Source organism: Lytechinus pictus, chromosome 12, assembly GCF_037042905.1.
Source record: "Lytechinus pictus isolate F3 Inbred chromosome 12, Lp3.0, whole genome shotgun sequence".
Taxonomy (NCBI): Eukaryota; Metazoa; Echinodermata; class Echinoidea; order Temnopleuroida; family Toxopneustidae; genus Lytechinus; species Lytechinus pictus.
In genome coordinates this window covers 24,382,669-24,410,446 of record NC_087256.1, presented here as the reverse complement: position 1 = coordinate 24,410,446, position 27,778 = coordinate 24,382,669, and the positions used below count along the sequence as shown (strand labels likewise).

At 36.9% G+C, this 27,778-nt stretch overlaps 2 protein-coding genes across 2 annotated transcripts; one reads left to right on the top strand and one right to left on the bottom strand.

The window, feature by feature from the left end:
- Positions 1-708: 708 nt before the first annotated feature.
- LOC135156076 (vacuolar protein sorting-associated protein 51 homolog) lies at positions 709-7,506 on the bottom strand. Its single transcript, XM_064107194.1, has 5 exons — positions 7,433-7,506; positions 3,788-4,014; positions 3,086-3,171; positions 1,897-2,052; positions 709-786 (listed from the first exon to the last, which is right to left on the bottom strand). The coding sequence occupies exons 2-5, from the start codon at positions 4,005-4,007 to the stop codon at positions 709-711; spliced, it is 540 nt and encodes a 179-aa protein (XP_063963264.1). The 5' UTR covers positions 4,008-4,014; positions 7,433-7,506.
- A 13,365-nt stretch (positions 7,507-20,871) lies between these two features.
- Positions 20,872-27,458, top strand: LOC135156158 (uncharacterized). Its single transcript, XM_064107683.1, has 2 exons — positions 20,872-22,123; positions 27,194-27,458. The coding sequence occupies exons 1-2, from the start codon at positions 21,622-21,624 to the stop codon at positions 27,235-27,237; spliced, it is 546 nt and encodes a 181-aa protein (XP_063963753.1). The 5' UTR covers positions 20,872-21,621; the 3' UTR covers positions 27,238-27,458.
- Positions 27,459-27,778: the final 320 nt, after the last annotated feature.

Sequence of the window (27,778 nt, the reverse complement as noted above, 5' to 3'; positions counted from 1 at the left end):
TTGAATACTTGTCACGCCTTCCAACCAATTAATTACGGCACACATCGTCATTCATTATACTATAGTAGTTGCACCCTCACAACATTTCACGGCAAACAATTGAGGTATGGAACTTCTCTACACGCGCCAATAAATTCCTCTAGGCTTGCCAGCCCAATGCCCGGGAACAATAGAAGTGCCAGAACGCGACTGCACGGGCTCGTTATGTCACTCCGCGATGATCGCAAGGGTGCTCTATTGATATGCAAATTCAACCTCATTAACTTCGTGGCGTGCAAGCCCGTGCATGAAAAGTAATGAGGGCGTGCAAACGCGTTTGCACACCCCTCCCGGATATTGACGTCCCGCCTTATTGTTGGTCAATTTTAACATATCATATATCATTTCAAAGCTTAGAAAATGAATTTTCAAGCCCAATAAAAATCTCAATATTCATTTGGGTCGACTTATTGCTGGTTTTGGGGTGGCAGGTCACATATTATTGACCTGGTTCTAATTTTTTTTCTAACCTAATTTGGGTCGAGGACGTTTTTCATCCCAAAGATACTAGTTGTATGATATAAAAAAATGAAATGCCAACCTGTTTCTTAAAAAAAATAAATATATATCACACTTTGGTACAATATTCAGTATGGTTTTGGCCTAATAAAAGGACCATCACATTTAGCCGGTCAATGGGTAATGTTAAAATGCCATTGAGTTATAAACTCACCTGACAGCTTGACTGTAAGCTTTCATTGAGATGCATTTATTGAGTCTGGCAGGAAGCTCAAATAAGAACTGCAACTGTGGAGTGAATTAAAATTTTGATATAAATTGCAAATTGTTGGAAATCCCATTGAAGCTTACAGTGATGTAATAGTATCACATACTGACAATGTATATCAAATATTATGGCCACTGGTTTAAAGCTTATCGTTATTGGTAAATCCAAGTGCAGGTATATATTCCACTTCATAAGAAGATAATGCGAATGCATGTGCCCTAGAACAGTATGGTTTAAAAGTGAAAGGATGTAATTTAAAAGTGTGTTTTATTGAAGTAATTTATAGATTTTCATTCTAAGTTGATTTCAATTGGGTGCTCAATATCTGCAATATCAGGCATATAATGAGATGACAAATTTCAGGATATAATCTTTGTAGGTAGTTTTCTAATATCTAATTACAAATATGTTATTAGTAAGCACTCAAAGGGCTATTTTAAATAACAATAAAACACTGTTACCAAAGGATGAAATATATTACATCATATCACTTCTTCAGAGCTTATATACTGCATAGTAACGATGCACTTCGTAAACATTGCATTTGTCCAGTAACTATAAACTTAGCTGTTTGAAAATGAAAACATGTTTAACAAAGAGCTTTAAAAAAACATTTAGAAACTAAATTTATAATCTGTTGTGAATGGAATGCACACAATGTTTTGAGGTGAACACATCTTCCTTTAAGAATAACGTACATGTATTCAATGAGCAATTAAAGATAAATACCAGTTGTGGTAACGATCTCAAAAGGAGTTCGAACAAAACCTAATAAAATGACCACCCAAGTGTTTGTATGTATAAATAAAAAAATATGTGCCAATTGGAAAATATGTATAATTGCTGAGAAATGAGCAAAATAAGCATGAAATTCCATAAAATGTCAGATATTTTTCCAAGCAATATCAATGCACTGTCCCACATATTTCTTTTTGTGTTAGTTATCATCAGAATTATCGGTTTTCAGCTAAGATTTCATGAGTTTAAAAAAATAAGTTGATTTCAATGTACCAGATCTAGATCTATAAAAATATGGTGGTAATTAACCTTGATATTAAAAGCTACCTCATGAAAACATAGTTTGCAGCAATTATTTTCTTTTACCTCTTTAACAAGAAATGGTTACCTACCTTTTTGAGGAGTGAATGAACACCGCTCAACTTGGTGATCTGAGCTCTTCTTTCCTGCAACGTCGAGCTGATCTTCTCACTGAAGTCGGCAATGGTATCCATGTTGGTTGCTAAGCGATCCATCTCTTCTTCCATTTTCTTAAAATCAGTTTTCATCTAAGATCAGAACCAGAACCACAATGAAATCCAACACCCCAAACATCAAATTTTACTTAATTATGATAATAATAATAATCCGCTTTTATATAGCGCTTACTACATCGGAACGAGGTGTCTAAGCGCTTTAAAGATATATTATTACCCCGGGTCATCGAATTCCATCAGTCATTCCCGCACACAATATGTGCACACCCTCCACTCCCTGGGGAATATTCCAGTCAGTCGCCATTCAGTTTATTGACTTAAATACAATCAATAAATTTCAAGACTAATAATATGAAAACCATACAATTTGATACCAATGAAGCTATTATTTGTTCTGAGCCAATCAGATGCATGGATTTCAGTAACTTACAACAGTTGTCAGTGAATATCATTGACTGTTCGTTTCATGAAATGCTGACCAGGGCCCAGTCTTACAAAGAGTTGTGATTGATCCAATCAATCACAACTATGGACGGCCAGCAAGGTCAACATCTTTTATGCATGTTTGTTCAAAATATTTTCTAACTATGAAGTATATTCATACATTCATTGTTTTCTTGAAAATTAACTGTGCTTCTCTTTGTTAACAAAGGACATTGTGCAAATTTCCGGTAGAAAAAATTATGACACTGATGGATTTCCAGAGTTACGATTGATTCGATCAAACGTAACTCTTTGTAAGATGGGGCCCATGTGTATAGAGTTTAGCATTACAGGTTCCTCCATATTGTTGTTTTTCACAAACACCTCTAAGAGATCAATATTCATATTGCTCACCAAAGAGACATTTAAGCCCAGCGCATGCTATGCGACATGGTTGCACCAAGATCCGATAGCTACAAAATCACAGAGTGTGCACCAAACTACAGCGTGCTGCAAATGCAACCTGCTTTTTTTTGCAGTAGGATCGGAGATTGAATCTCAGACATTGCGCTGGCCTGCAACAAGACTGCATTGAGATGCGATTTTCAACTTGTAATTGGGTCTCAGTGCGATCGCATTGCGTATTGTGCCATGGGCTTTACTGTGATAATTTTGGTGTTACCTTTCGTATAGTGTCTGTAGCGCTGATGAATTTATTGTAGTTCTCATAGACTAAGGTCTGCATGTCGCTGTCTAATGAGCGGATTTCTGGAAAGAGGATGAAATGTAATGCATGCTTAATTTGTACCCCAAAAACTAAATTCAAAAGTACTGCATATTTCCTGTGAATCATCTACATGTAATGTAGATAATACATGTGAGTAGAAAACATGTTGGTTGACATTCTTTTTTTTTTGGGGGGGGGGGAGAAAAAGGTAAATGTAGGTGTATCGATAAATGACACAAAATTCTGGCGTTTCAATTCTATTTAAGAAAATAATGTAAGCTCAGATTTCAAAAGATCTTTTACACACAGTAACTTTTCACAAAACTTTGGAAAAATAATTGCAGGGAATTAACAACAGAAATACCAAGTTAGAACTGATATTCTTTCAAAGCCCTAAACAGTTTGAAGGCAAGATAAGAAACATAAAATACTGTTGAGTAATGTCAGTGAGAATTACCCCAACTACCATTACAAATTTGCTTCATAAAGACCTGGATCCTCTGGTGGGATTATGTGTAAGGAACTTCTAGCTATGTATACATTTTCAATTTGTTATTGTTACAACAAATTCTTCAATGACTTTGACATGGCAGATCATCCAAAAAAAAAAAAAAAAAGGTTAAAATTCATTGAATGATGTTCAATAGACAGACTCACGTTTGACCATCTCGGCTTCTTTATCGATGAGATCGTTGAGTCTCTTTTCCTTCATGATCATTGTAAGATATACCTCTGGATTAAAGTAAGCGCCGTTGATGTCCGTAGGGTTCATGTTGGACGGCTTCTCCTGTTGGTCGTCGAGACCGTAGTACATCTTCAGCATGCCGTGTTTCTTCCGAGACTTTGCCGCCCCGCCCTCTGACGATCCCTCACTCATTGTGTACCTTGATGAAATCATGAAAATGATAATCACAATTACAGATTATACTACTAATAATAGTAAAAATAATAAAAAAAATATATAGCGCCTTTTGCCAGAGCGAAAATATAATTACACCTGTACCCCGGCTTTAGCTATGGCTTTTCCAGCAGCACTTGGTGCATTTAACCCTATAGCACCTACAGATTCCTATGCATAATGGCAATTACTCACTGGAGGAAACAATAAAACTGGTAATAAGTAGGCATTGTTCCAAACAAATTGAAATAGTTTTTTATAAATTTACTTTTGTTCATTACAAGTTATATTTATTTTGTAGCATAGGACCTGTTGAATAGAATGGTACATGGCAAAGTTCAATCAGATGTACGAATATTGACCTTTGACAATCGTTTGCAGAGCGAGAAGAAAAAAAACCAAAAGTTCGGGTTTCAGCCGCCCCAGTCCCACGCCTTCAAAAAAATGTAAAGTATCACTGACAGAATACTAAAGTTTTCGCCAAATCTTGGATCAAATATGTCAAAAATTAATTCCAACTCACATCTAGATGTCACTCTGTGTGATATTCAACGTTTTGATGAACATATAGCAACGCCAGAGCTTCTTCGGCGAAGTAAGTGGTTTTCCGAGACATGGACGCAGCCATCTTTGCTGAGATCGACTGCGCAACAGTCTGGAACTTGCTATACACCGATGCATGTCAATCGGTTTTTCTCTATTATACTCAATAGGAGCATACACTTTTCTATGCAGATCTATATAGCAGCCAACCTATACGGTATGCACACGCAATATTACCACGGTAAATCATAGACAAGAGATACTATGGCGCAAAGAAAACGTACGGGCGGTTCAGTGTGTAATAGGAAGGGCGGTCTCGGGCGGTTCAGGTGCTATAGGGTTAAGGACATAATCCTGTCAGGTATTTATTCATCTCACCTGGGTCAGGTGCAGCACAATGTGTATAGATTTCTTGCTGGATGAAAAACGTGCCCCATGGCTAGGATCTGACCCTACAACCTTCTGTTTGAAAGACTAAAGTCAGATTATGCAAGTAGAAGTTAGATTTTGAAGTCAATTTTTTTCTGATGACCTTAGTTCTAAACCAAAATTCTCCTAACCCCCAAATATTCCACTGATTCGTGGAATATTTTCCCAAACTCTTGGAATATTTCTGGTATTCCATTCTGAGCCATCCAATATAATATAAATATTCATGCTGTTTGACCTCCGACCCTCGCATGTGATGTTTTGAATTCGGCCGTGAATAATACGTGTGAGGAATTAGATACTGGCTCTAAATCACCAGTTTTGAGGATAACCGGAGGATGGATATGCAGTGAAATAAGGGTGTAGAGTAAGAAATTAAGCTTTTATTTATTGTTGATGTCTTTTTGGGGATAATTTTTACAATAAATATGCTTTTTTTCCCACCTTTGCCACTCAGAGTATCCGAACGAGTTCACCGACTTGAGGTTCGGGGTAGGTGGAGCGTAGTGTAGCGGTAGTGAAGTGGGGCCTGTTTCTCAACACCTGGACAAGTTAGTCGTATCTTTATCCACTAACCACGGAGTTAGTTCCAATCTAACTAAACCCGTTTCACGAAAGGCTTCCTAACTAGAATACCTTGATATCGATACAATTGGTAAAAAGAGCAGACGAGACGTAGCCTTAGTCACAAAATAGCATAATTTTCAAAAAGAAAAATTATGAAAAATTGCAAATATTGTGATAAATTTGGAAATACATCTTTTCAAAATAATAGCGCAGGTAAATTATGCATCATACATACTTAAACCATGAAGACTGGAGCATTCAATTGCCGAGAAAATTAAATTATGAACAATTCATTTCATGACTAAAAATCACATGTGGACGTTGAGATGGGTACCCCCGGGATATCCAATTTTAATAGTTTACGAAAGTAAACCATAACGGTTTTCTTTGTAAAATGATGATAATTATACGGTCTTTTACGATTCCAAACATCATCAAAATATAGTTTAACAATATCTTTTTAAATCTTTGATACAGAATCATACGATTTGACATATTATATGCATAAATTAGAGATAGAATTTATCCAGATGTTAATAGGGGTCTGAAAACGACAAATACGAGTCAAGTTATGGATGGCCTGACGTGACTCGTGGTAGAATCTTTATCTATTTCAAAGTGAATGGCTTTGACCTTTGTGGCACACTGAGAGTATACCGACTAGGAGATCATTTGGGTGTGGAAACGACCCACAACGAACAACAACAACAACATGGCATTTTACCAACAGCTTTTATAGTTTCTTTGTATTACAATTATCATTGAATGCATTATCCCACTTGTTTTGTGATGTAAATTTCAACCTCTATGATTGATTACGTAAGATTATAATTTTCAAATTTCCAGGCACTATTGCATGTCATAGTCTACCCACGTGATATCACTACGACCTACGACTACGTCATCAAGAAAGAAGTTATGACAGGTTCGGAGGTGTCAAATATTTGGTCAGGTTGTTGTCCCCGATATTGGCAAAGAGGGCTTCGTGAAACGGTAAGCGGACAAGTAGCTCACTATCTCCGATTTAGTCAAGAAGTTAGACTTATGACGGTGTTGAGAAACGGGCCCGTGGAGCCTGCACGAACATCACGGGGGAACGTAACCCAGAGAGCTCCCGCCCGCGCAGGGGCGGGAGCCCAGAAGCTTACCGTGTATTTTACCATTGTCACCGGACTAGGGTGATTTATGGTCTAAATATTTCTCCAAATGAATTGTGAAAACGGAAAGTATACAATTACCACGATTATATGGATGAAGGTCTAACGAGTGGCAGATTCCTGACATCTGGGCACAGTCTGGAACCTCAAAAAAACGAAAAGTTCTCTCCTTCTACCCAGTCTCGATCGGCCATTTTGTTACGATTTTTAACAAAAATGGCCGATCGAGACGGGGTAGAAGGAGAGAACTTTTCGTTTTTTTGAGGTTCCAGACTGTGCCCAGATGTCAGGAATCTGCCACTCGTTAGACCTTCATCCATATAATCGTGGTAATTGTATACTTTCTGTTTTCACAATTCATTTGGAGAAATATTTAGACCATAAATCACCCTAGTCCGGTGACAATGGTAAAATACACGGTAAGCTTCTGGGCTCCCGCCCGCTGCGCGGGCGGGAGCTCTCTGGGTTAGGGGGAACGGAGCCCCGCCCCAACAGCGGATGGTGCAGCTACTGCCTGGCACCTGCTCGGTACGTACCGGTACAGCACACTGCTGGCAGTGGCACTGCACTGATCACAGTCACACTCACAGAAACATTCTCACTTCAATAATTCGACTAAACTATTCGAATTTATGATTATACTTCAGCATCGCTGAATGCCAAATATTATAGATATTAAATATTCACAAACAAATGCTTAAAACTTACAATATTATAAACCATTCATTATCTAAAATTCGACTGCTCCCATCGGGGGAAGTCCACTATAAATAATGTTCACGGTGTTGTGCAGCATGCAAATAAAAATGGAAAAACACACGGAGATTTTCAGCAAGGTTGCCGCTCGCAATGGCGATAATAGTTGAATGCAACCAAACCAATAAAAGAATAACAACAAGAAGAAGCTAGATTCGTAAGTATCAGTAACGGTAGTTCGTAAAAGCCATTATGTATATTAATTTTTCTCTTTACAAAAAGGGGTATTCTAGCTGGGCTGATATAATCAAATCTAAATAAAGAAAAAAAAAGACCACAACATGCTGAAAACCTCATCAAAATCTATTAAATTCTTAAGTCTACTTATATTTTGTCAAAACAGTTATATCCACACTGTCACGAATATTCATTAGGTGGTCTGATGATGTCATGTCCCCACTTTCTTTCTTCTTATGTTATTACATGAAATCATAATGATTTCATATTTTCATACATGTGTATGTGATATGACTCCTTAACAGTTGCAGCCAGAAGCGTAATGCAGTGGCGCAATGAGCCAAATTTTTGAGGGGGCTAGATATTGCGTATCGGGCAATATTTATCAAAAGTTGCAAGAATGTGAAGCGAGCGAGCAAAATTTTTGACATTGTTATTACAAAAATCAAATTTTGTGATTGTGACATAATAAAAATATTCAGAAAATAATATCATATTTTATCCTTCTCTCTTTCCTTTTCATTTTTTTTCTCAATCGTCATTTTTTTTTGGGGGGGACAAGCACCCCAAGCCCCCATCTGTACGTCACTGGCGTAATGAATCAGAAATTCTAAAGCACCAGACGTTGTATGGAACAAATTTTTCTAAAAATCTGCGAGTGAGCAAAGCCAGCGATCCACAATTTCGACCCTTATAATACAATGAATATAATTTTTGTGATAGATTTTAATTACTCAGAAAATCGTATTTTATCCTTTTCCATTTCATTTTATTCTGTTCTTTATTTTCTTGGTCGAGAGAAAAAAATACTGACAATGGAAGCAGGCCACGGAGGGTGTGGGGGACAGTGATATGGCCTTACGAGGAAGTACTTTCACCCCAAATTCCTTGACCGGTTGAAATGTAATTATTATGAAGGGGAATATAAAGCATTATAATGAACATTGATATTAATAATAACTGATTATCTACCCAGGGTAGCCACTTTCTAGGCTAGCTAGGCGCTCAAGCGTTCAAGGAATTCCTTCCTACCTGGTAACCATTCCGTCACCCGGACCTGGGTTGATCGAGTCCAATACAATGCCCTGAAGGAAATCACGCCATGGCTAGGATTCGAACCCACGTCCCTCAGATTAAAAGACGAGAGTCATAACCACAAGACCACGACGCCCCCACATAAACATTGAATTTTACGTCAGAAAGTTCACTTTCCCCTCAGCTCTTTTGAATAGTTACATTATAGTTTCTTCCTCTACTTTCCTCCCATATCTCATACAAGCTCAGCTCCAATTTTTCCTTTCTTATTCAGGCGATATAATAATTATTATATATATATATTTTTTTCTCCACTCACCTCTTTTAGATTTACCACATTTGCTTATTTACATGTATACTATGGATTCTTCATAATACACCCCCTATTTTCTATATTTGCTTTTACCTTTTAGGCAATTTGCTTCCTCTTTTTCACATATACAGGTGTTTTTTTTCCTACTGTATAGTCCTATGTTTTTTTCCCGTCACACCTAGCGGATTACAATATCAGTTACACCATATGTGCATTTATATTTTTTCATATACATTTCTTTTTTGGATATATTTATATACATATCACTTATAGATACATATTTACACTTACCTTCTTCTCTTAGTTTGTTTAATGCTTTATCATATATACTTATTTGTCTTTTGCACATTATCAGTTGTTCCCCATTCTTTTCCCTTTTCCCCCCACTCTTATGCACCAGTTTATTATGCCTTTCTTTGTAACCTGTTTGACCCACCTCTCACTAATTCTCTAGTTATTCATCCCTCTATCACTGTTTTGTTCCAGATCCTGTTTGATGTTGCCTGCCTCATTATCTTAATCCCTCTTGGCCTTACTTACACTAACTCCCCTTTGTGTCTGCCTCTATACTCCTTTTCTTTCATCCCCTTCACTAACCTGATTGGTCTTCTCTACTCACTAATGCCCCTTTTGTCTCCTTGTTTCTAGTGTTGCTGTAGCTTGTTTGTGGTCTATATTATGGTTGTTCCACTTTATATGTTTGTCATTTTGCCTCCGACGAAGATTCTGCTAGGATCGAAAGCTTAGGCCCCTTTTTGACTTTTTAAAGAAAAGGTCTAAAGGGAATGGATTGAACAACGCCGTACTTATAAGTTTATTTTTAACCGGGGGGGGGGGGGGGCAGGCTGCGTAAAAAAAAAAAAAAAAACTTTAAAAACAACTAATAAAAACGAGGGAGCGAAGCCACCGAGCTTGTATATTAGGGCTTTTTGCACTTTGTAATTTAAGTGAAATTGAAAGATTTTGTGCATACTTTTAGTGAGTTTTGTGAAGAATTTTCAAGAAAGAAATTTTCCAAATTACTGGGGGGGGGGGGGGTAACTGTCCCCTGCTGCCCGCTGCGTAAGGCCACGGGATCGAGACTTTGGTTTTCTTCTTGTTCCCCAATCATCAAACTAGCTACGGCAACGTGGAATGGGCGTTTGTATATCACATTAATTGGAAGGCATCATTTTACATTATTTATCTGGAACCAGGACAAATAAGTGTCGAAAATTATCAAATTGGTATTTCCGCATTGTTTGCATCTATAGGCGCCCTACTTTTACTCCAAGAAGTGCCATTTTTTATTAGGGCCACGATTTCCAAAGACCATCCGACACCCTAGGGTACTTGACTATAAATGTTTATTCTAAAAATACTATTGAATTCATGAATTATACATTTCATGCTAACCTTGCTTTATTCAGTTCAACAAAGTCACTACTCATTGCCTTCTAGAACAGACTCACATTTTTTTACATGCTCCCAGAATGAACTCCAAGAAAAGTCAACAATTTATAAGTTTCACTGGTCCCAGCTTTTGGGATAGTCTCCCTGAAAATATCCGTTTGTATCCTTCTGTATAATTAAGATAAGAAACAAGCTAAAAACACATTTATTTTCTATGTGACAAACACTTTATATGTTGTAAGCATCTGAATTAACGAATAAAATTATTAACTGTGCTATATTGTAAAGCGCTTTGAGCATGTTTATACGTGAAGAAGCGCTATATAAATGTTCAAGTGTTAGCAAGTATGTATGTATTTGAGGGCTCATAAACTTGAACTCATATTGAACGTGTAAATTCGATTTCCAGGTCAAACTATTCCAAAACTGAACAAAAATAAAAAGAACAGTTCGAGATGAATATAACTTTCTCTACTTTTATACTTAGCGCCATCAACGATAGAGTAGTGATTAGTAATTGAAGCTTTCAATGCGAATACGCAGTAGAACATCATTGCCATTGCTTAGCTAGTGTTTCACTTAGGCATTCATCTAGAAACGCAGATGATTATTTTCAAAGGCCTTGTCCACCCCAACATTATCTTGATTTGAATCAAAAGAGCAAAATTAACAACACGCACAACAGTAAAATATTCACCCAAATTGGATGTCAAAAGGTTTTATTAAAACGTTAAAATTTTAATAAGCTAGCCCCGATATATTAACCCTTTTTTTAGTTTGCTCGTATTATTCAAACCAACTTGGATATGGGTATAACAATAATGTCCTTTATGTGAACCAAATTCCATAAAGAACGTTGACTTTGTGTGTACACACAACATTCACACAAAACAAAATCCATTTATCACTCTTTATATGTCATATCTTTGAATTTCTCAGTAAAGGTGTATAAATAGTTTGGAAACAATCAATTCCGTATAAAAAGAAATCCCCTCTTTGGTGAATATTCACTTAAAACTATTATAAAAGAGGATCTGAATGATGCTGACACGCAATGTACGATATGAGTTTGGCAACACTCGTTAATCTTACAAATGATTTAAAAAATGTAATTTGATATACATTTTCAAAGGGAGAATTGAAACCAGTTTTTCTAAAAAAAATATTAGGCTATTGCATTCATCAATTAAAATGGTATGTAGCACTGCCTTGTGCTTGTGCAAAATTCATATTTGTATAATTTTTTGTTTGTTTTTAAGTATGATATGGTTATAATTACATTCAAGGTGCGCGGGATGGGGGGAATGCATGGGGCAGATTTATTCATAAGAAATGGCGACCCCAACATGTCTAGAGACAATTTGGCCTCTTTCGGTCATGTAGGAAGACATGGGTAAAAACAAGGGAGAAGTGAACCAAAATTAATGAAATAGAGGTTCCATGACATTTGCTCCGGCGACAATTGCTCAGATGGAAAATTTGCACGTTAAGCCAAACATAAAACCTAACCTCCAATATTGAATAAACTCTAATCCTTATTCAAACCCAGAACTCAATTAAATTTCCAACTCTAACCCTATGCCCTCTAAGATATTAACACCGGAGCAAATGTCACCAAAATGGTTGCTATGGTTCCGTCGATGCTATTAATGCTCGTATGATCATTTGAATTCTAGGGCAATTATTTATCATTATCATTTAAAAAAAACCTAAATAAATATAATTATGTAAAATCGTATGAATGTGCTCTTAGGAAGTATTTGGACATGATTTGAACAGAATCTGATAAAATATATTACGTTAAGGAAAAAAAAAACAATACGACATAGAACAACACAAAAGTAATTCAACCAAAGGACAGTCTGTAAAATTTGATTTTAGAATTAAATTTTTGGCCTTCAAGTAGAACCGCTTATCAAATTATGTCAAACGAGTTCTGAAGAGGTTTTAGGACGGAAAATATCCTACTCATTCACCCTTTCGGCCTCATATTGCCATGCACGTGCCTAATCTCTTTGGTTACATTGACCCTTTTCAAATTAATCATTTTTTGGGTAAATTTTTGTGGCATGTTTATAAAGTCAAAATTATATCTTGAAAGAAGTGCTTTTTCCCATGTCACAGAAAAATATTAATGCCTAAATCGGGGCCTAAATAATTCTTTTAATTTTGTACGACCTCTTAAAATAAGAAGGTCGAAAAGAGGGAAAGGTGAAAGAGCGAGCATTCTGTTTCATTTCTCCAAATAATCAGCGTATAATGATTATCATATAATTTATAACTTTGTGTGAAGGTCGAGCCGGTCGGAAAAAGAATTCCAAGTCTTTGGTTCGTTTTGAGGATGATGAAATATTGATAGGCTTAATGATCCAAAGAAAGGCTGAGAGACAAAACCCTTTCTTAATTAAAGCTGATGATTCATTCGTCATTTAAGCCCTGATGTTGCGCCATCTATTTCGAGGTCTATGCATCATACAGGCTATATATACTGTATATACCGACTCGATCCCTGAAAAATCGGTCACCTTGACCTATTACGAATTTCTACTGAAAAGGAGATATTTTCTAAACTAATCTGAATGTTCATGAGAAGCATGAGGACGAGGGATGTAAAATTGAAGCTATATGATGAGTCTATTTCAAAACTCTTAAAGAACAACATAAAACAGGTCAGCAGTCCCTTTAATCCATAATTTTTGGAATAAGTTCGAAATCATATATGTAACCGAGACAGCGAGGAGAACGAACATTTTTTTCTTCCAAATACACTGTAAAAACTGAAGTGCTAATTTAGCACTTACAGTGCTTGTATAGTGACTGCACTACGAGTGCTGATTTTTAAGTTCAAATTTAAACTAGACAATCAGCACTCGTAGTGCAGTCACTATACAAGCACTGTAAGCGCTAAATTAGCACTTCACTTTTTACAGTGTACTAATTTAATTTTGATACAATGCCATGATGATAGGAAAAATAGGTAATTACTAAAATATTTTCCAAATAGAGCTTTGACCTTTGCGATATTATATTTGTAACAGTATGGTTATTTTAAGTTATGAATCACCCACTCTTAGACCATATTTTGGTCACGGTATATTGCACATTGAATAACGAAAAATACCCCGCATATACTCTAGAAGATGAAGTGCTAATTTAGCACTTAATGTCCTTGTATAGTGACTGCACTTTGAGTGCTGATTTTCTAGTTCAAATTTGAATGACTAAGTCAGCACTCAAAGTGCAGTCACTATACAAGGACATTAAGTGCTAAATTAGCACTTCATTTTTTAGAGTGTAATCGTATAGATGTAGACCAGGGGCGAAGGGGGGGGGGGGGTCCTTTGTTACAAGCTCTAAAACACACTTAAACTATTTCAATCTACGAGTAAGTTTCTATAATCGTGAGAATTTTTCGAGGAGTTTTGACCCTGATGTAAAACAAATGTGTTTGAACCACCCTTAAATGGTTGCTGACGTCACAACTCTGTTGACATTCAGTGACAGTGGTTGCTCATCCCTCTACTTACTTAGTTTCAGTTGATTGGGGTTCAGCCGTCCATTTGATTTCAAGAATAGGGACACACCACAAGAAACAAAAGTTGCCATCTTTTGAGGGCGTTGTGTTTTTCTGTGTTTATTCGTAGGTGGATTTGTGAATTCATAAAGTCATCAACCTAGCTGGAGCGCCATTGTAGACAATTCTTGATAAAACTTGTGGCGTAATGACCTAAAAAAAATTGAAGGGGGCAGGCATGGCGTATGGGGCGAAATTTGTAAAAGGCGCGAGCGAGAGCGCAAAACTTTTGAAATTTTTACTAATAAAAAAAAAAAAAAAAGTTGTTGACATAGGATTCAGAGAATAAGATAATATTTATTTCCCTTTCCATTCCTGTTGTTTCCCCCCTTTTTGTCGTAAAAATTTTGGAGATTCAAAAATTTTAAAGATTACAAAAAGATACAGACAAAATTAAATACAAAAATAACGATTACGGCAAAAATATAGAGAATAAATGAAAGAAAGAAAGAACGCACACCTGTCTGTAAAGTGTTGAAAAATACCGATCCTGATCACAACGAGATAGTACCCATTTTGCCCTCGCCACAAAACAACTCAGTCAGACGTTACACCTTGGGTAAAGGGCCATTGTCAAAGCCAGACGAAATAAATGTATCGAATAAAATTGTTTGAAAATGAACTTATCAATGACATAAGCTATCTGGTAATGAGCCATGACTAATAATTAGACGGGTCCGATGAGGCGAGTAATGCAGATCAAGCGTGATTTTCATTAGGACGATTTTCTTTCTAAAAAAAAAAACCTTCACAATATTTATCTGGGAGGTTAAAGAAGAAAAAAATATTATGATAAGTAGATGAATGACATTTACAGAACAATAAAAAAAGGATAAAGAGAAAGAAACATAAATAAAATGAGATAGAGAGAAAGAGGGAGGGGGAGAGAGGGGGAGCGCCAGCGTGACAGAAACGGGGGGGGGGGGGGGGGGTGGGGTGGAGGTGCAGATAATTAAGCAAACAAGCAAGTGGTTAAACATTTAACAACCAAATAATATGTTGCACATATACATGTATAAACATCGTCACAAATATCACTCCTATATCATACCCAATTGTTTCATCTATAACAAATTAGTATTTTATTTTTATCTTCTATTTTCAAACCACATGCGGTAATAATCACTTCGTATACAATTTTCGAAACACTTGATCTGGTAACAAACTAAATACAAAACAATATGAAATTAGCAAGAACATTGAATCAACTGAGTTTGAACCACTATATGGAATTGCCTTTGATAAATTTCTGAGAACCTCTCACAATCTCGTCCTACTTTAAAAGGAAATTGAAACCTATATTTTTCATGATATCTTAAGTTGCCCCTAAACCATGCGCTGTGACGCGGAAGAATAAGAAATGCATTTGCCTCTTGTCATGATTGTTGTTTATACATAGTTAATAGAGCCATGTCGATCACCCCTCAATATGTTGATCCAACTGATTAATACGCTTATGATATTTCTTTTTTTTTACAGGAAAGAAAAGATCCCATTATTCTAAGCTGAAATGGCTATAAATTCCTTGCTACTTCACTTACACTTACAACCAACCTAACTTTGTCAGACTCCCCTTTCTCTTTCCAGCTGCTGCCTTCCAGAATGTAAAACACGAAGTGGTGGCGTATCAGAAAGGGGTCGGGGTGGCAGGAGGGGGCGGGCCCTTTATCGAGGATTTTTTTTTAAGAAATAAAATGAACGGAGAAAATATGGAGGCTTGACTTCAAATTCAGCACCCAAGACATTATGAGAGTCATCAATCACACGTAACACACTAATATTATTATGAAACACAACCATGTAACCTTTGGAATGTACCATAGCACACCATAGGTGCTTACATTTATGATTACTTAATATTGATTTATTTTTGAGCGGTTGGTACTCTTTGGTATAGTTTTGCAATGTCCTGATAAGATAATCCTCTATTTTTATGGCATTGCAATCTTTTACACACTTAGGTAAAAATGTCAAAAATTGCACCCCAATACAGCACCGGTAGCCCATGCACCCTAACTGAAAAAAGTGGGAAAATCACCTTTTTGTTCCTGTTTGCAACCAGGTGTCACTTTTCATCTTTTAGGGTGCTTTAGTTTTATTCTGACGTTCAGTAGGTCAATAATTGCACCTTCTCCTAAGAGTACAGCTCTTCACCCTAAATTGATTTAAAATGTTGCTAATCGCACCCTTAGAGGGATGGTCCAGGCTGGAAATATTTATATCTCAATAAATAGAGTAAAATTCACAAAGCAAAATGCTGAAAATTTGATCAAAATCGGATAACAAGTAAAATAGTTATTGAATTTTAAAGATTTGCATTATTCGGTGAAACAGTTCTAGGCATGTCTTTATGAATATTTATTAGGTGGGCTGATGATGTCACAGCCCCACTTGTTATTTTGTATTTTATTATATGAAATTAGGTTTATTCAAAATTTTTCTACCAAGAACTAAAACAATTAGATTGACAACTGATTAAGTGCACTAGTTATTTATTGTCACAACTTATTTCATCATAATGGAGACACATCATTTACACATGAATGAAAAAATTGAACATTTATGATTTTATGTAATAACTTAAGAAAAAGGAAAATGGGGATGTGACATCATCAGCCCACCTAATGAATATTCATGACGATGTGCATACATAACTATTTTCACAAAATATTGATTCAAAATTCAACAACTTCGTTATTTCTTATCCGATCTTGATGAAATTTTCAGCATTTTGCTCTGTGAATTTTACTCTATTTATTTAGATATAAATATTTTCAACCCGGACCATCCTTTTAAGGGTGAAACTTAGGCTTCTTAAGGTGCCGCAATCTTGCATCCCCAAAAGATCTCCTCGTCTTGCAATGGAAGGGTGCAAATTTGCACCCTTTTTATATCATGTGTGTTTATTTACGTATTGACAGTGTATACAGTATACATATCAGCACACTACAAATACGTACAAATATACACCGCCTGTGCTTACTCCTTTTTTTTTTATAGTGTCTGCAAATTCTGGGCTGAAAAAATGAAGTCCCCATTCTTGCTAGATAGTTTTTTTAACTTGCATCCGTACCCTCTATAAATCCTGTTCCATGATCGCATTGTCATGTTTAGAGGAGTTGTTTTGTAATTGGTTAAGTATAAGTCTAAATTCTTACTTTAATACCCAGATAAAACCGAAACGATACTACAATAGGAGCCCATATAGTTAACCTGTGACATATTTCATGTTACCTAGACATACAAACCCAAAATCAGCTACAACAACAACAACAACAGCAACAGTAAAGACGAGTCATAAATCAAGCAAATACAATGACGGAATTGTGCAATTATGTCTGGGAATAACATTAAGACTGCTTAGGAATTAAGTGAGAACATTTATATCCCGAAAAGAAAGTTATTCACCTCAAGCTTAACATGACAAGATGCAGATGGCCAATTTTCCAATTTTAAAGAATGGTCTTCGGTCTAACAATGCGGTCTAAGATTGAAATGTATTCGTCCCATTATTGAGACATATGTCCAACCAAATACCTTGAATAGCCTTTCTGTGATTTATGTGTCACATATTTTTGCGATTATAAGATCCGCTGCAATCCCATTTTATTCAATTTCAAACGAAGCTCAGATAGTGACATATCTACATGTTCTTAAGAGCGAGAGAGAAGGGGAGAGGAAAAAGTCATTTCTTTACCCCTATTCTCTCTTAATACCCCTATTCGGGGATCAATACTCCCCCCTTTTGTGGGGCGCTACCAATACCTATTCGGATAAAGCCATTAATCCAAATTAACAGATTAGGGGTCCATAGCGGTAGAATCGCAAAAGCCCCGTTTTAGCGGCATTTTGTGAGCTAAATGACCTCATGAAAAGAGACTGATCTCCCAATTTAAGACCAAGACAGTTCGGATGAAACCTATCAAACTGAAATTTCTATCGATTGTACCGTCATTGCGTGCATAGAGAGGAGAGACATAGCGGCACACACTTGATGAAAACACCGTGTATTGTCCGAGATCGTTTCAACTCGACCGGGCGCCTTTTGCTCAAGAGGTCTTCGAGCGCCGTATTGTGTCTCACTTACATCTTAACACAATACCCGTTGTTTGACACAAGTATTCTAATAGACCCCTACTTCTACTAGGCTCTTTTGATTTAAAAACGCTATGGTCTTTTCCCTTGAGATTGTTGGGGGTCTTCAGCAAGATCATGACACAGGCGGAGAATGACCTCTTTATGAAGTCAAGATAATGAAGTGGGACCACATCGAACGGACCACTTAAAATAATGTATATCCTCAATTTAATAGGGCCTATCCTTCATATCTGATACCTAACCCATGACTAACAGAAATCAAATACTCGTGGATTCAGAAAATCAGAAGCAATCGCTTCCTTTTGTGTCCTTGATAAGCACGGTCAAAAACAGTTTTAGTGGACAGGTATAAAAATCAAACGACACGCTTCAACTCATTTAAACTAAAAGAGTCAAAGTCTTAAAAGATTTTGACTCTTGAAAGACTTTGACGTTAAAGATTTAAGACTTTCTCCAAACTGCCATTTCCGAATTCTAATCTGTTTAGGTATCGTTTCTTTTGAAGTTTGATACTGGTTCATTGTTAGTAATTGTTTAATTTTACGCAGCAAGACTGGAAAGAAATAGTGAGAAAGGTAATTTTGCTCCCTTTTGTCATGTTTGTAACACTGATTTCAAAACACAACAAGTTCATCAACTTAACGTAAAAATGCTAACACATTCTGCAGACGTGATCAACAAGTTCCGAAGGAATGTACATTCACAGTGAATATGACCTGTATATGCTTTTTAATTAAAAACAAATAAAGAAAAAGAGAGAAATATGTTCGGAAATTTTAAACTTAAATCAGAACTTTAATTCCCATTTTTTGTCTATGAATTCATTGCTATGTGCTCTCTCCTCATACCTTGTAAACACTCCACAGATTTCTTGACTTTTGCCTCGAATACACTTTCAACGGAAGCTTAAAAGTATCATATACTTGAAGTGATGATATGAGGATCACTTTGCTGTACAAATTAACAAGGCGACATATCGATACAGGTTTCGTGTCGTCATGCAGATATAATTTATTATCAATTTGGCTTGATAAGATAAATTAAGCGGTCCTGTCAACATGGTCAACATTCTTAGAAGTCGCCTTGGCGTGATACCTTACTATGTCTTCATGACGACATGTTACAATTTAGAAGTCGACTTGGCAATACATCATATGTCATCATGACGACAAGTCAGTCTTTAGAAGTCGACTTGCCATATATGTCTTCATGGCACCATGTAACATTTTAGAAGTCGACTTTCCATGGTATTTAATGCCTTCATGACGCCATGTAACATTTTAGAAGTCGACTTGTCATGGTGATACCTTAAACTGTCTTCATGACGACATTTAAATACTTCGAAGTCGACTTGTCGTGATACCTTAATATGTCTCAATGACGACATGCACCTTTTTTAGAAGTCGACTGCACAAGATACCTTAAGTCTTGATGACGACATGTTACAATTTAGATGTCGACTTGGCAATATATCATATGTCACCATGACGACAAATCAGTCTTTAGAAGTCGACTTGCCATATATGTCTTCATGGCACCATGTAACATTTTAGAAGTCGACTTTCCATGGTATTTAATGCCTTCATGACGCCATGTAACATTTTAGAAGTCGACTTGTCATGGTGATACCTTAAACTGTCTTCATGACGACATTTAAATACTTCGAAGTCGACTTGTCGTGATACCTTAATATGTCTCAATGACGACATGCACCTTTTTTAGAAGTCGACTGCACAAGATATCATATACCAACATGACGGCAAATCAGTTTTTTTAAGTCAACTTGGCAAGAGGCACACCAGCTCAAGTAGAAGGCACCACTGGCAGACTGGTGTACAGATGGGGGGGGGGGGGGGTGGCTTGGGGGCCATAAACCCCCATAAAATGGAAGGACAACGTGTAAATTATTTCACTATATTTTCTAAATATTATGCAAAAATCGGTCATGAAATTCGATTTTTGGTATTAAAAATGCCGTTTTTGCTCGATCGCTCCGCCAGGCCCCTAATTGTCTTGCTCATTACGCCCCGGGATGGCATTTTAAAGCTTCCGTTACTTTCAGACACATTATTATTCACATATGTTTATCAAGAAAAAGAGGTAATTGTTCATTTATTATTAACCATCAAAACGGAAAATTTACGGAAATATGAAGAAACAGCTCAAAATGGTGTCACGCATAAAAAGGACGTGATGTTCAAACGGTGAACTAATTAATAATAACTTAAAATTCCTTGCTCGACATTATACCTTATGTTCGAGGTTGGGGATTCAAAAAATTACTTCCTTACTTCCATTGAATTATTGAATTCAGAATTTCTTTGAGAAAGTATTGCCCTAAATGTTCTTGGAAAAAATCAATCATACACAAGGCCTACATTGATTAGATTTCTTTCAACCGTCGCATTTTAGCTGATGAGTTTAGTCACTTGGAATAGTTGGTCATTTTTGCTTTGATTTTTGAGACATATATCTGCTTCACTTAAAAAAAAAATCCAATTTAAATCAATATAATTTAAATCATGTTCAATCGAACAACCCTTTGGCTTAAACTCATTTCTTCACAGTGATTTCGCTACAAAAAGTTGTTCTTTTCATGATAATTGTGATGAAGTCAATCGAAACACTCACGCGCATTGAATAACTGCAATATCTGTACTACAACGTCTTCGAAATTGTTATTTATCCTCATCAATTCCTCTCCCTCACTCGCATACGCACATCCACCCTCACGCACGCACGCGCGCACATACTCGGCTACACATTATTATACCCCCTCCCCTCGCGCTCTCTTTGTCATAATTATTATCTGGCTCTTCAATTTAGGGGTTATATCGCGGCTAGTATGCCTATTTAGGACTGATTGATGGCTGTGTTTGATGCGGCCAACCAACCCCCAAGAACACCCGTGCGTTAAATAGATACGTCAAGCTTGCCCAATCGACACAAGGCACCTCAGTCTCGCTCAGGCATGGACCGGCAGAGCTTCACTCATGATACCATTATCTGTTCAGATACAGTAACAGATGATTCGATAGAGGGGCACAGAGAAAGCGAATAAAGCAAGAAAAGTAATAGAAGGATCGTTGATGCACGACGGGGGATAGAGAGGGGGAAAAAGTATAGCGAGAGAGCGACAGACTGAGAAAAAGAGACAGAGAGAAAGAAAAGGAGGAGCGCTAAAACCTCTGCGCCCGATTGCGTTTCGTACGAGATTCTAAAGCTCATTTTAAGCCGAGTTTACGCACCGATATAGACCAGTACCGGGGACTCGTTTACAAAATTTCTTGGCTTCCTTTTTATAAACTTTGGCTCCATTTTCCCAGCCCTGTCTCTCTTCCATCATACCCCGGCAGGATGACTCGTATCCAAGATTCTCCCTGAAACACTTTTCTCCAATAGCATCACCAAGCTCTGGGCTTCTCAATGAAGAATAATCAAAACGACGTCGCAGGTGTAGACTGGTGGTCATTTTAGCTCGCTGACATCGTCGAGCAGGGATATCTATCCATTCATGCTGTCGTTTGGTGGTTATTTACGAACGAATCCGACATGATGATGCCCAACTTTGCCCTGGCCACGATCCGGATCTCTTTTATTCTTGTCATTTTATCACGGGTTACAAGTTCGCCCCTCGACCCGACGGACCAGTATGGGAAGAGGCGGCGAGGTGGGTCGGCATCGCGACGCCCGCCGGGCGGCTTACGGTCCGAACAGGAGGCCCCTCCATGGCGTGAAAACGATTCACCGTACGGGAAAAACGACCAGGAGTCGAACGACGTCGATGACGACGAACAAACGGAAGAAGAGGACGACTATTCGGATTATTCAGAACCTAAAGTAGAAGGGGATGCCGAAAGGAGGTTACTGACTTCATTTGGCCTCTCTAAATTACCGAAGCTTGATAAGAAAGCGGTGAAACAGGCCCCTTCCTTCATGTTGGATCTGTATGAAAAGTTACAAGGTTCACAAAATGATAAAACCTCGGAGGATTTTAACGATGCTGACGATGCAACACCAGCAGCGAACACAGTCAGAAGTTATTCTGAGAGAGGTAAGATTGAATCATTGTACTATTCGTTTAAATAAAGACATGGGGGAAAAGAACCAAAAATAGAGGAGAATGCTGTCATTTTTGGGTTTATAATCTTAATCATCTTTAATGATCGTGTTATTAACATTTAAAATACTGTCGAACATGATGTTTCAGTGTATACACATACTAAAGTGTTGTCTCCATTCATTTTCTACATGTTTGTTTTTCATCAATCTAGCAATGCATTGATAAGAGTTCCAAGGCAAGTAAAGCTCGCTCCGAAAGCCTGAAAAGGGCTCGGAACCAGCCCTAACTTATACGGCGCCACCCGACCCGTGTCGCCACTGGCAAAATTAAGCCAACATGGTGTTGCATAGATCTCGGACACCATACATTCCTCACTAGGAGACCTTACATTTATATCAATGTCCAGTCACATGGCGAAGCTGTAATTAAACTAACATTGCATCGGACAGATGAAATGAATAAGTATTACGCTTGCCAGTCTAATAACACGATGTTAGGGTGATTTTAAAGCAACGGTGTATATCCCTTGGTGAATAGAGTTTAATATCAAACTCGGTATTGGATGTGATTTCACGTAGTACGAAATTTCGAATGTGAAATTTGTGAAGAGTTGAGATAAAATGAACCACAAAATGTTCTACTTCTTATGATTATCATATTATGACATGGTTATCAACCTACTCTGGATGTTATGCAGCAATAAGTTAAAGGGAGAAAAAATAAAAACACTCAAGAACGCTTATCAAAAGTAAAGATAAATATTTGCCCATTTTTTTAAAAGCGTATTCCGGTGTATATATTGCAATATTGCAACGTTTTTGAAAATCAGGGGTCACCAGATTATATCCTGAATAAGTAGTTATAAATTTAATGAATTGTCACTTTTCATGTCACTCCGTTAACAAAAAAAACTTTAAAGTTTTAAGGATAGTTATGTTTGTGTATTTGCTGTAAGTGCCTTTTTAAACCAGCTTTTCAAACGTTGCATGTATATGGGTAATTATTACAACGCTTAGGAAAAATCCTGTGCATTATATGTTTTATACGATAGTGAAGATAGTGATATGGATCCTTAATTATCGATAAACCATTTCTCATTTCAAAATCATGACTGGTCAATATAACTAGTCATTAGTACTGGTTAGCTAACATAAATTACTAGTCACGTGATATATTTCAGCCAATCACGAGCCATATCACCACATTAACATAAATAAATGCTAGAATAACACGTGTCAACAATATCATGCACCAGTGTTTTCTAATTGCATTATCTAACATGATCTATGTTCTTATCGGTGGGTGTTAGCGCAATTTATTGAGTCCCGAAATAGTCAGATTTTAGTGGAAAAGGCACCATCATGTGATCTGGGGATTCTTAAATACAAACGCCTTCATCAGATGATCGAAAAAAATAGAAATTCGAACGAATGTGAGGGGGAGGTGAGATGGAGAGAAAAGGGACACCAAGGTTACATCTCTGTGAAGTCAAGGAAGCTTTGAAAAGGAATGATTAACTGTGTATGGGTAATGGAGTGGGGAGGGACTTCATTATTTCACGCAGTCATCACAGACCCCATGGGAATGCATCCCATTCATGACTCGTCCTCATGCAATCGCATCGAACTCGAAAGATGAGGCAAACATCATCACATCACGCATCTCATCATTTTCATAACCGTAGCATATAGCCTCACATGGAACTCCTCCTTCTCATTACAACTATTTCACAAAACCAATGATAAAAACTTTGTTTAGATCACTCAACATGCTTTACGTGCTTTATGTATTGAATGTATTATGCTTGGAAAAGTTCCTTATTTTGTTTGACAAAATATGAAGCCCTTACACTCTCAAAACATCTGTTATTCTAGTCATATTTGACTATTTCTAGTCGTATTTTAGTAAACAGAGTTATTCCTGACTAGAATATACGTCAGAAATGTGACTAGACTATCTAGACATATTAGTTGCACCCAGCCAAAGGGGGGGGGGGGGGGAGGGGAATCTCTCCCTAAAGGTAGGGGAAACAGGGGCAGGAAAATGTGACAAGCCCCAAAAAAGAGAAAAGGTTATCACCCCAAATGTACGGTGAATTACTTTTTTCTTGGAAGCAATCATAGGGGTACCCAGAAGTCATCAACACATGCAATTTCACATCAATTATTGTTTCAACAATGGCCATGTGACTTTGATGTTGTTTGCTTCATAATCACGTTTTTCATTCATGCATTCATTCATTCATTCATTCATTCATCCATGAGAAACGATCAGTAAAGTTGCATTTGAATTACGAAAGAATCGAAATGCAAATTACTGGTGAATATACATTTATATGTATTCTATTTGAAAAATGAATTGTTGGACACATATATTCTAGTGATTGCAATCTCGACGCTCGAATCACTTCACTGACTTATTTGTTGATAAAAAACGTGTAACATTTAAAAATGCAACAACAAATCTATAACAACAACAACAACATATAATGTATATATGTCATCGGGTAGAAATTGTTTAAAATTCTTTTCATATCGCCACGGTAATCATGCATTTATTTACAAGAAATATCGTCTGAATAGTTTTGAAATGGGACCAAAGTGTTAATTTCGTTCACCTGCAGCAGCACGACACTCAGTATACTAACTGGCAAATGAACTGGTCAAGTATCTGAAAAACTCTAACAAATCATAATTCGTTTCCGAGCAGATTTTAACCACCGCATGACTGCTATGCGTAAGCCAGTCTTGATTTACATAAATTTATGGATTTTTTTTTTATTGTACAAACTTGACCCAACTTTGGAGATTTGAAAATGTACTTTCTATCCATGTTGTGTGTCTGCTGTTGCGTCATTTAAGTTTTTAAGAAGAACAAATATAGAATGTATAAGTATTTGATAGGAATCGATGAATGTATAAATGGCTAAATGGATGAATAAGCAAATATATCTAATGATGGATGCAAATGAAAAAAAATGTTGATTGATATAATGCAATCCATTTTCACATAAACGGTAACGCATGGTATAAATTGTCCAATTCGAAATCCTTCTTGAAAAAATTAGAATATTTTCTCTTGCGCATTCATGACACCAAAAGATTCATAGATAGAATACACTTATTCGGTGGAAGATAACGATACGCACAGTGGCGGATCCAGGATTTTCCAAAAGTGTGTGTGTGTGGGGGGGGGGGCACATTTTCCCGATGAAAATTTGACAAGCAAAAAACATAACAAAAAACGATCCTTACTTTCAAGGGGGGGGGGGGGGCACAGATGAGTTTTAACGGCATTTTTACATTACAAATTTTAATTAGGCCTCTCAAGGGGGGGGGGGGTGGGGGCACGAGCCGGTTGCGCCCCCGTGGATCCGCCAGTGGATACGCAGGTGATATTATGTGTGACCTCAGGCTTTTATAACATCCCGTAGTACAATAATTCAAAATGGAGTAGAAATGTGTATAGTATATACAACAATCATGGTGGCCAATTAATCAAAACTTCACCCAAAAATTCGGCACTTTTTGTTCGAGCGACATGAACATATTTTCGATTCATTGGTGGGGAGCTGATTATACGAGAGGGGTTTAGACGCAATGATTCATTATTGCTTAATCGTCGTTATCCAGTGTGATTTATCCAATATTCAGGTTGGATACTATTCTTGAAACCCGATGGAATGTGAGGGTTATTTTCAATCGTACTATTTGACACCTATTATTCAAACCTGAAATTTTTATCAGTAGTAAATTTCTTAAGTGGATTATTTATAGTGGTATTTTCCAGCATAGTATAAATGTATCACATTTTAAGCTCAATTTACTTATAGTTAAGTGGCTGGATATAAAGTCACTCAGCAAACAAAACTGTTCTTCCTGTGGTATTTTCAAATTGTCTGGCGAAACCGTTAAAAATACTTCCTTTTCAGAGGCAGTCATTACATTTAAATAGAAATAGACAATTTAAACTAAATTTTAAATAATATAGGACCAAGTAGGGAGCCTTGGGGGACTCCATAACCTTAATATAACCTTGCAGAACAGACGTCGGTAACCTGCAAGATACAATACTCTGCTAAGGCCTATGAAAAAAAAATTGAGAAATTATCTTTTACATCAGCTGCTATTAGGTATCTGTTATTAGAATTGGCAATCCATAATTGATCAGAAAGTACCCCCCCAAAAAAAAAACCTACGGAAGATTCATGAATTAAATGGTGCGAAAGCTACTTTTGATTATTAATTTTCATTCTTACACTCAATTTAATTATCTCATCAATACAAGTTTATCTCAGTTAAACAACACGTTCTCTCAAAGTTTCTCATTTTTAAATAATGATTATGTATGTATTTTTGTGTTCGTCCATATGTTACGGATCGGATGTTACAATTTAATTCATACCTCACTTTGCTCTCTTCTTACTTTTAGAAAGACTTCAAAGATTTTTGTGTTTATTTTTGAAACCATTGTTGATATTATGTGATGCTCTTAATATACTTTGTTTATGAAGGTTATTCATTCTTACTCCCCTACTCATGCATTTTAATCTTGATCTTGTAAATTGAAAAAAAAAAGAAATCAAATACTCCCAATTTTCTATTCTCACTATACACCATATTTGTCCTCCTGTCTTTCTAAACTATAGATTTAGATTGCGTTACATCAGTCATGCTTCTATCGCTGACATGTCTGAAATAGCAGAGCACCCTATATATCTGACGTCCATAACCAATGATATTCATTTACCCGTCATATTCATTCTACTGACACTACTATAGCTGGATTACGATCTATTTCAAACGGATAATGGGAAAGATTTGTTGATAATAAAAATCAGCAGCATGGTTATCATTGCTAGTTAGGCGTCAATGGTCGTTTTAAGCCAATGCTTATAAATAGCTTCCCTCTCCACCATTGCCATGCAGTGCATATTAATTAATACGTCGAAGGGGACCAACTGCAAAAGTAGGCTGGCTCATGGAGTAAGACTGAACTCTATTTCCACTTGATTTGTGTACAAATCACTAAGCATGCATCTGTTTTCCTCTTTCTTTTGAGGTCCAATCTGTCACAGATCATCGCTGAAAACAAATATTATTTGAGGACTACAACAAAAGTGATATCAGGTATGATTTATAGAATATAAGTTCATCCAAGACCCTGAAAGGCTGACACTATTTGTGTGTAAGACCGTGTCGACAGGCCAAGCTTGCTGGTGTACAGCATTACCAAACAAAAGAAAATTGGCCCAATTACGTACAAATTACTACAATTACAGTCACCAGACAAGGTAGACCTCACACACGTAACCACCGAGGGAATTAGTTACTTTATTCTGGAGAGATATACAAAAGAGCATTTGCATCTAACATTCAACCAGCAAGTGCGGTGTCAGACCAAAATAGTCCCCGGTTCAACATGGTGTTTCCCTCGATTTCACAGTTTCGGACAATAACTGGGGAACTGTGTGCAACACAGGTTTACGATCAGTCGCAAAATGGCAATGAACGATCGAGGTTTTTGTAACATGCACATTTTGTTTACAAGACTAACCGGGGGTCAATCAGAATACCTATTTCAAATATTGTATAAGCCCTTACGGCCGAAAACGATTTTTTCACAAACGGTTATTTTCCCCAAACA

Bases quoted from the DNA above. Each gene is read 5' to 3' on its own strand.
- LOC135156076 (XM_064107194.1), bottom strand. From the start codon at position 4,007: ATGAGTGAGGGATCGTCAGAGGGCGGGGCGGCAAAGTCTCGGAAGAAA. The intron at 2,053-3,085 runs GTAACACCAAAA...TTCTGATCTTAG, and splicing joins CTACAGACACTATACGAAAG to ATGAAAACTGATTTTAAGAA. The intron at 787-1,896 runs GTAGGTAACCAT...TTCACTCCACAG, and splicing joins TTCATTCACTCCTCAAAAAG to TTGCAGTTCTTATTTGAGCT.
- LOC135156158 (XM_064107683.1), top strand. From the start codon at position 21,622: ATGATGATGCCCAACTTTGCCCTGGCCACGATCCGGATCTCTTTTATT. The intron at 22,124-27,193 runs GTAAGATTGAAT...CTTTCTTTTGAG, and splicing joins CAGAAGTTATTCTGAGAGAG to GTCCAATCTGTCACAGATCA.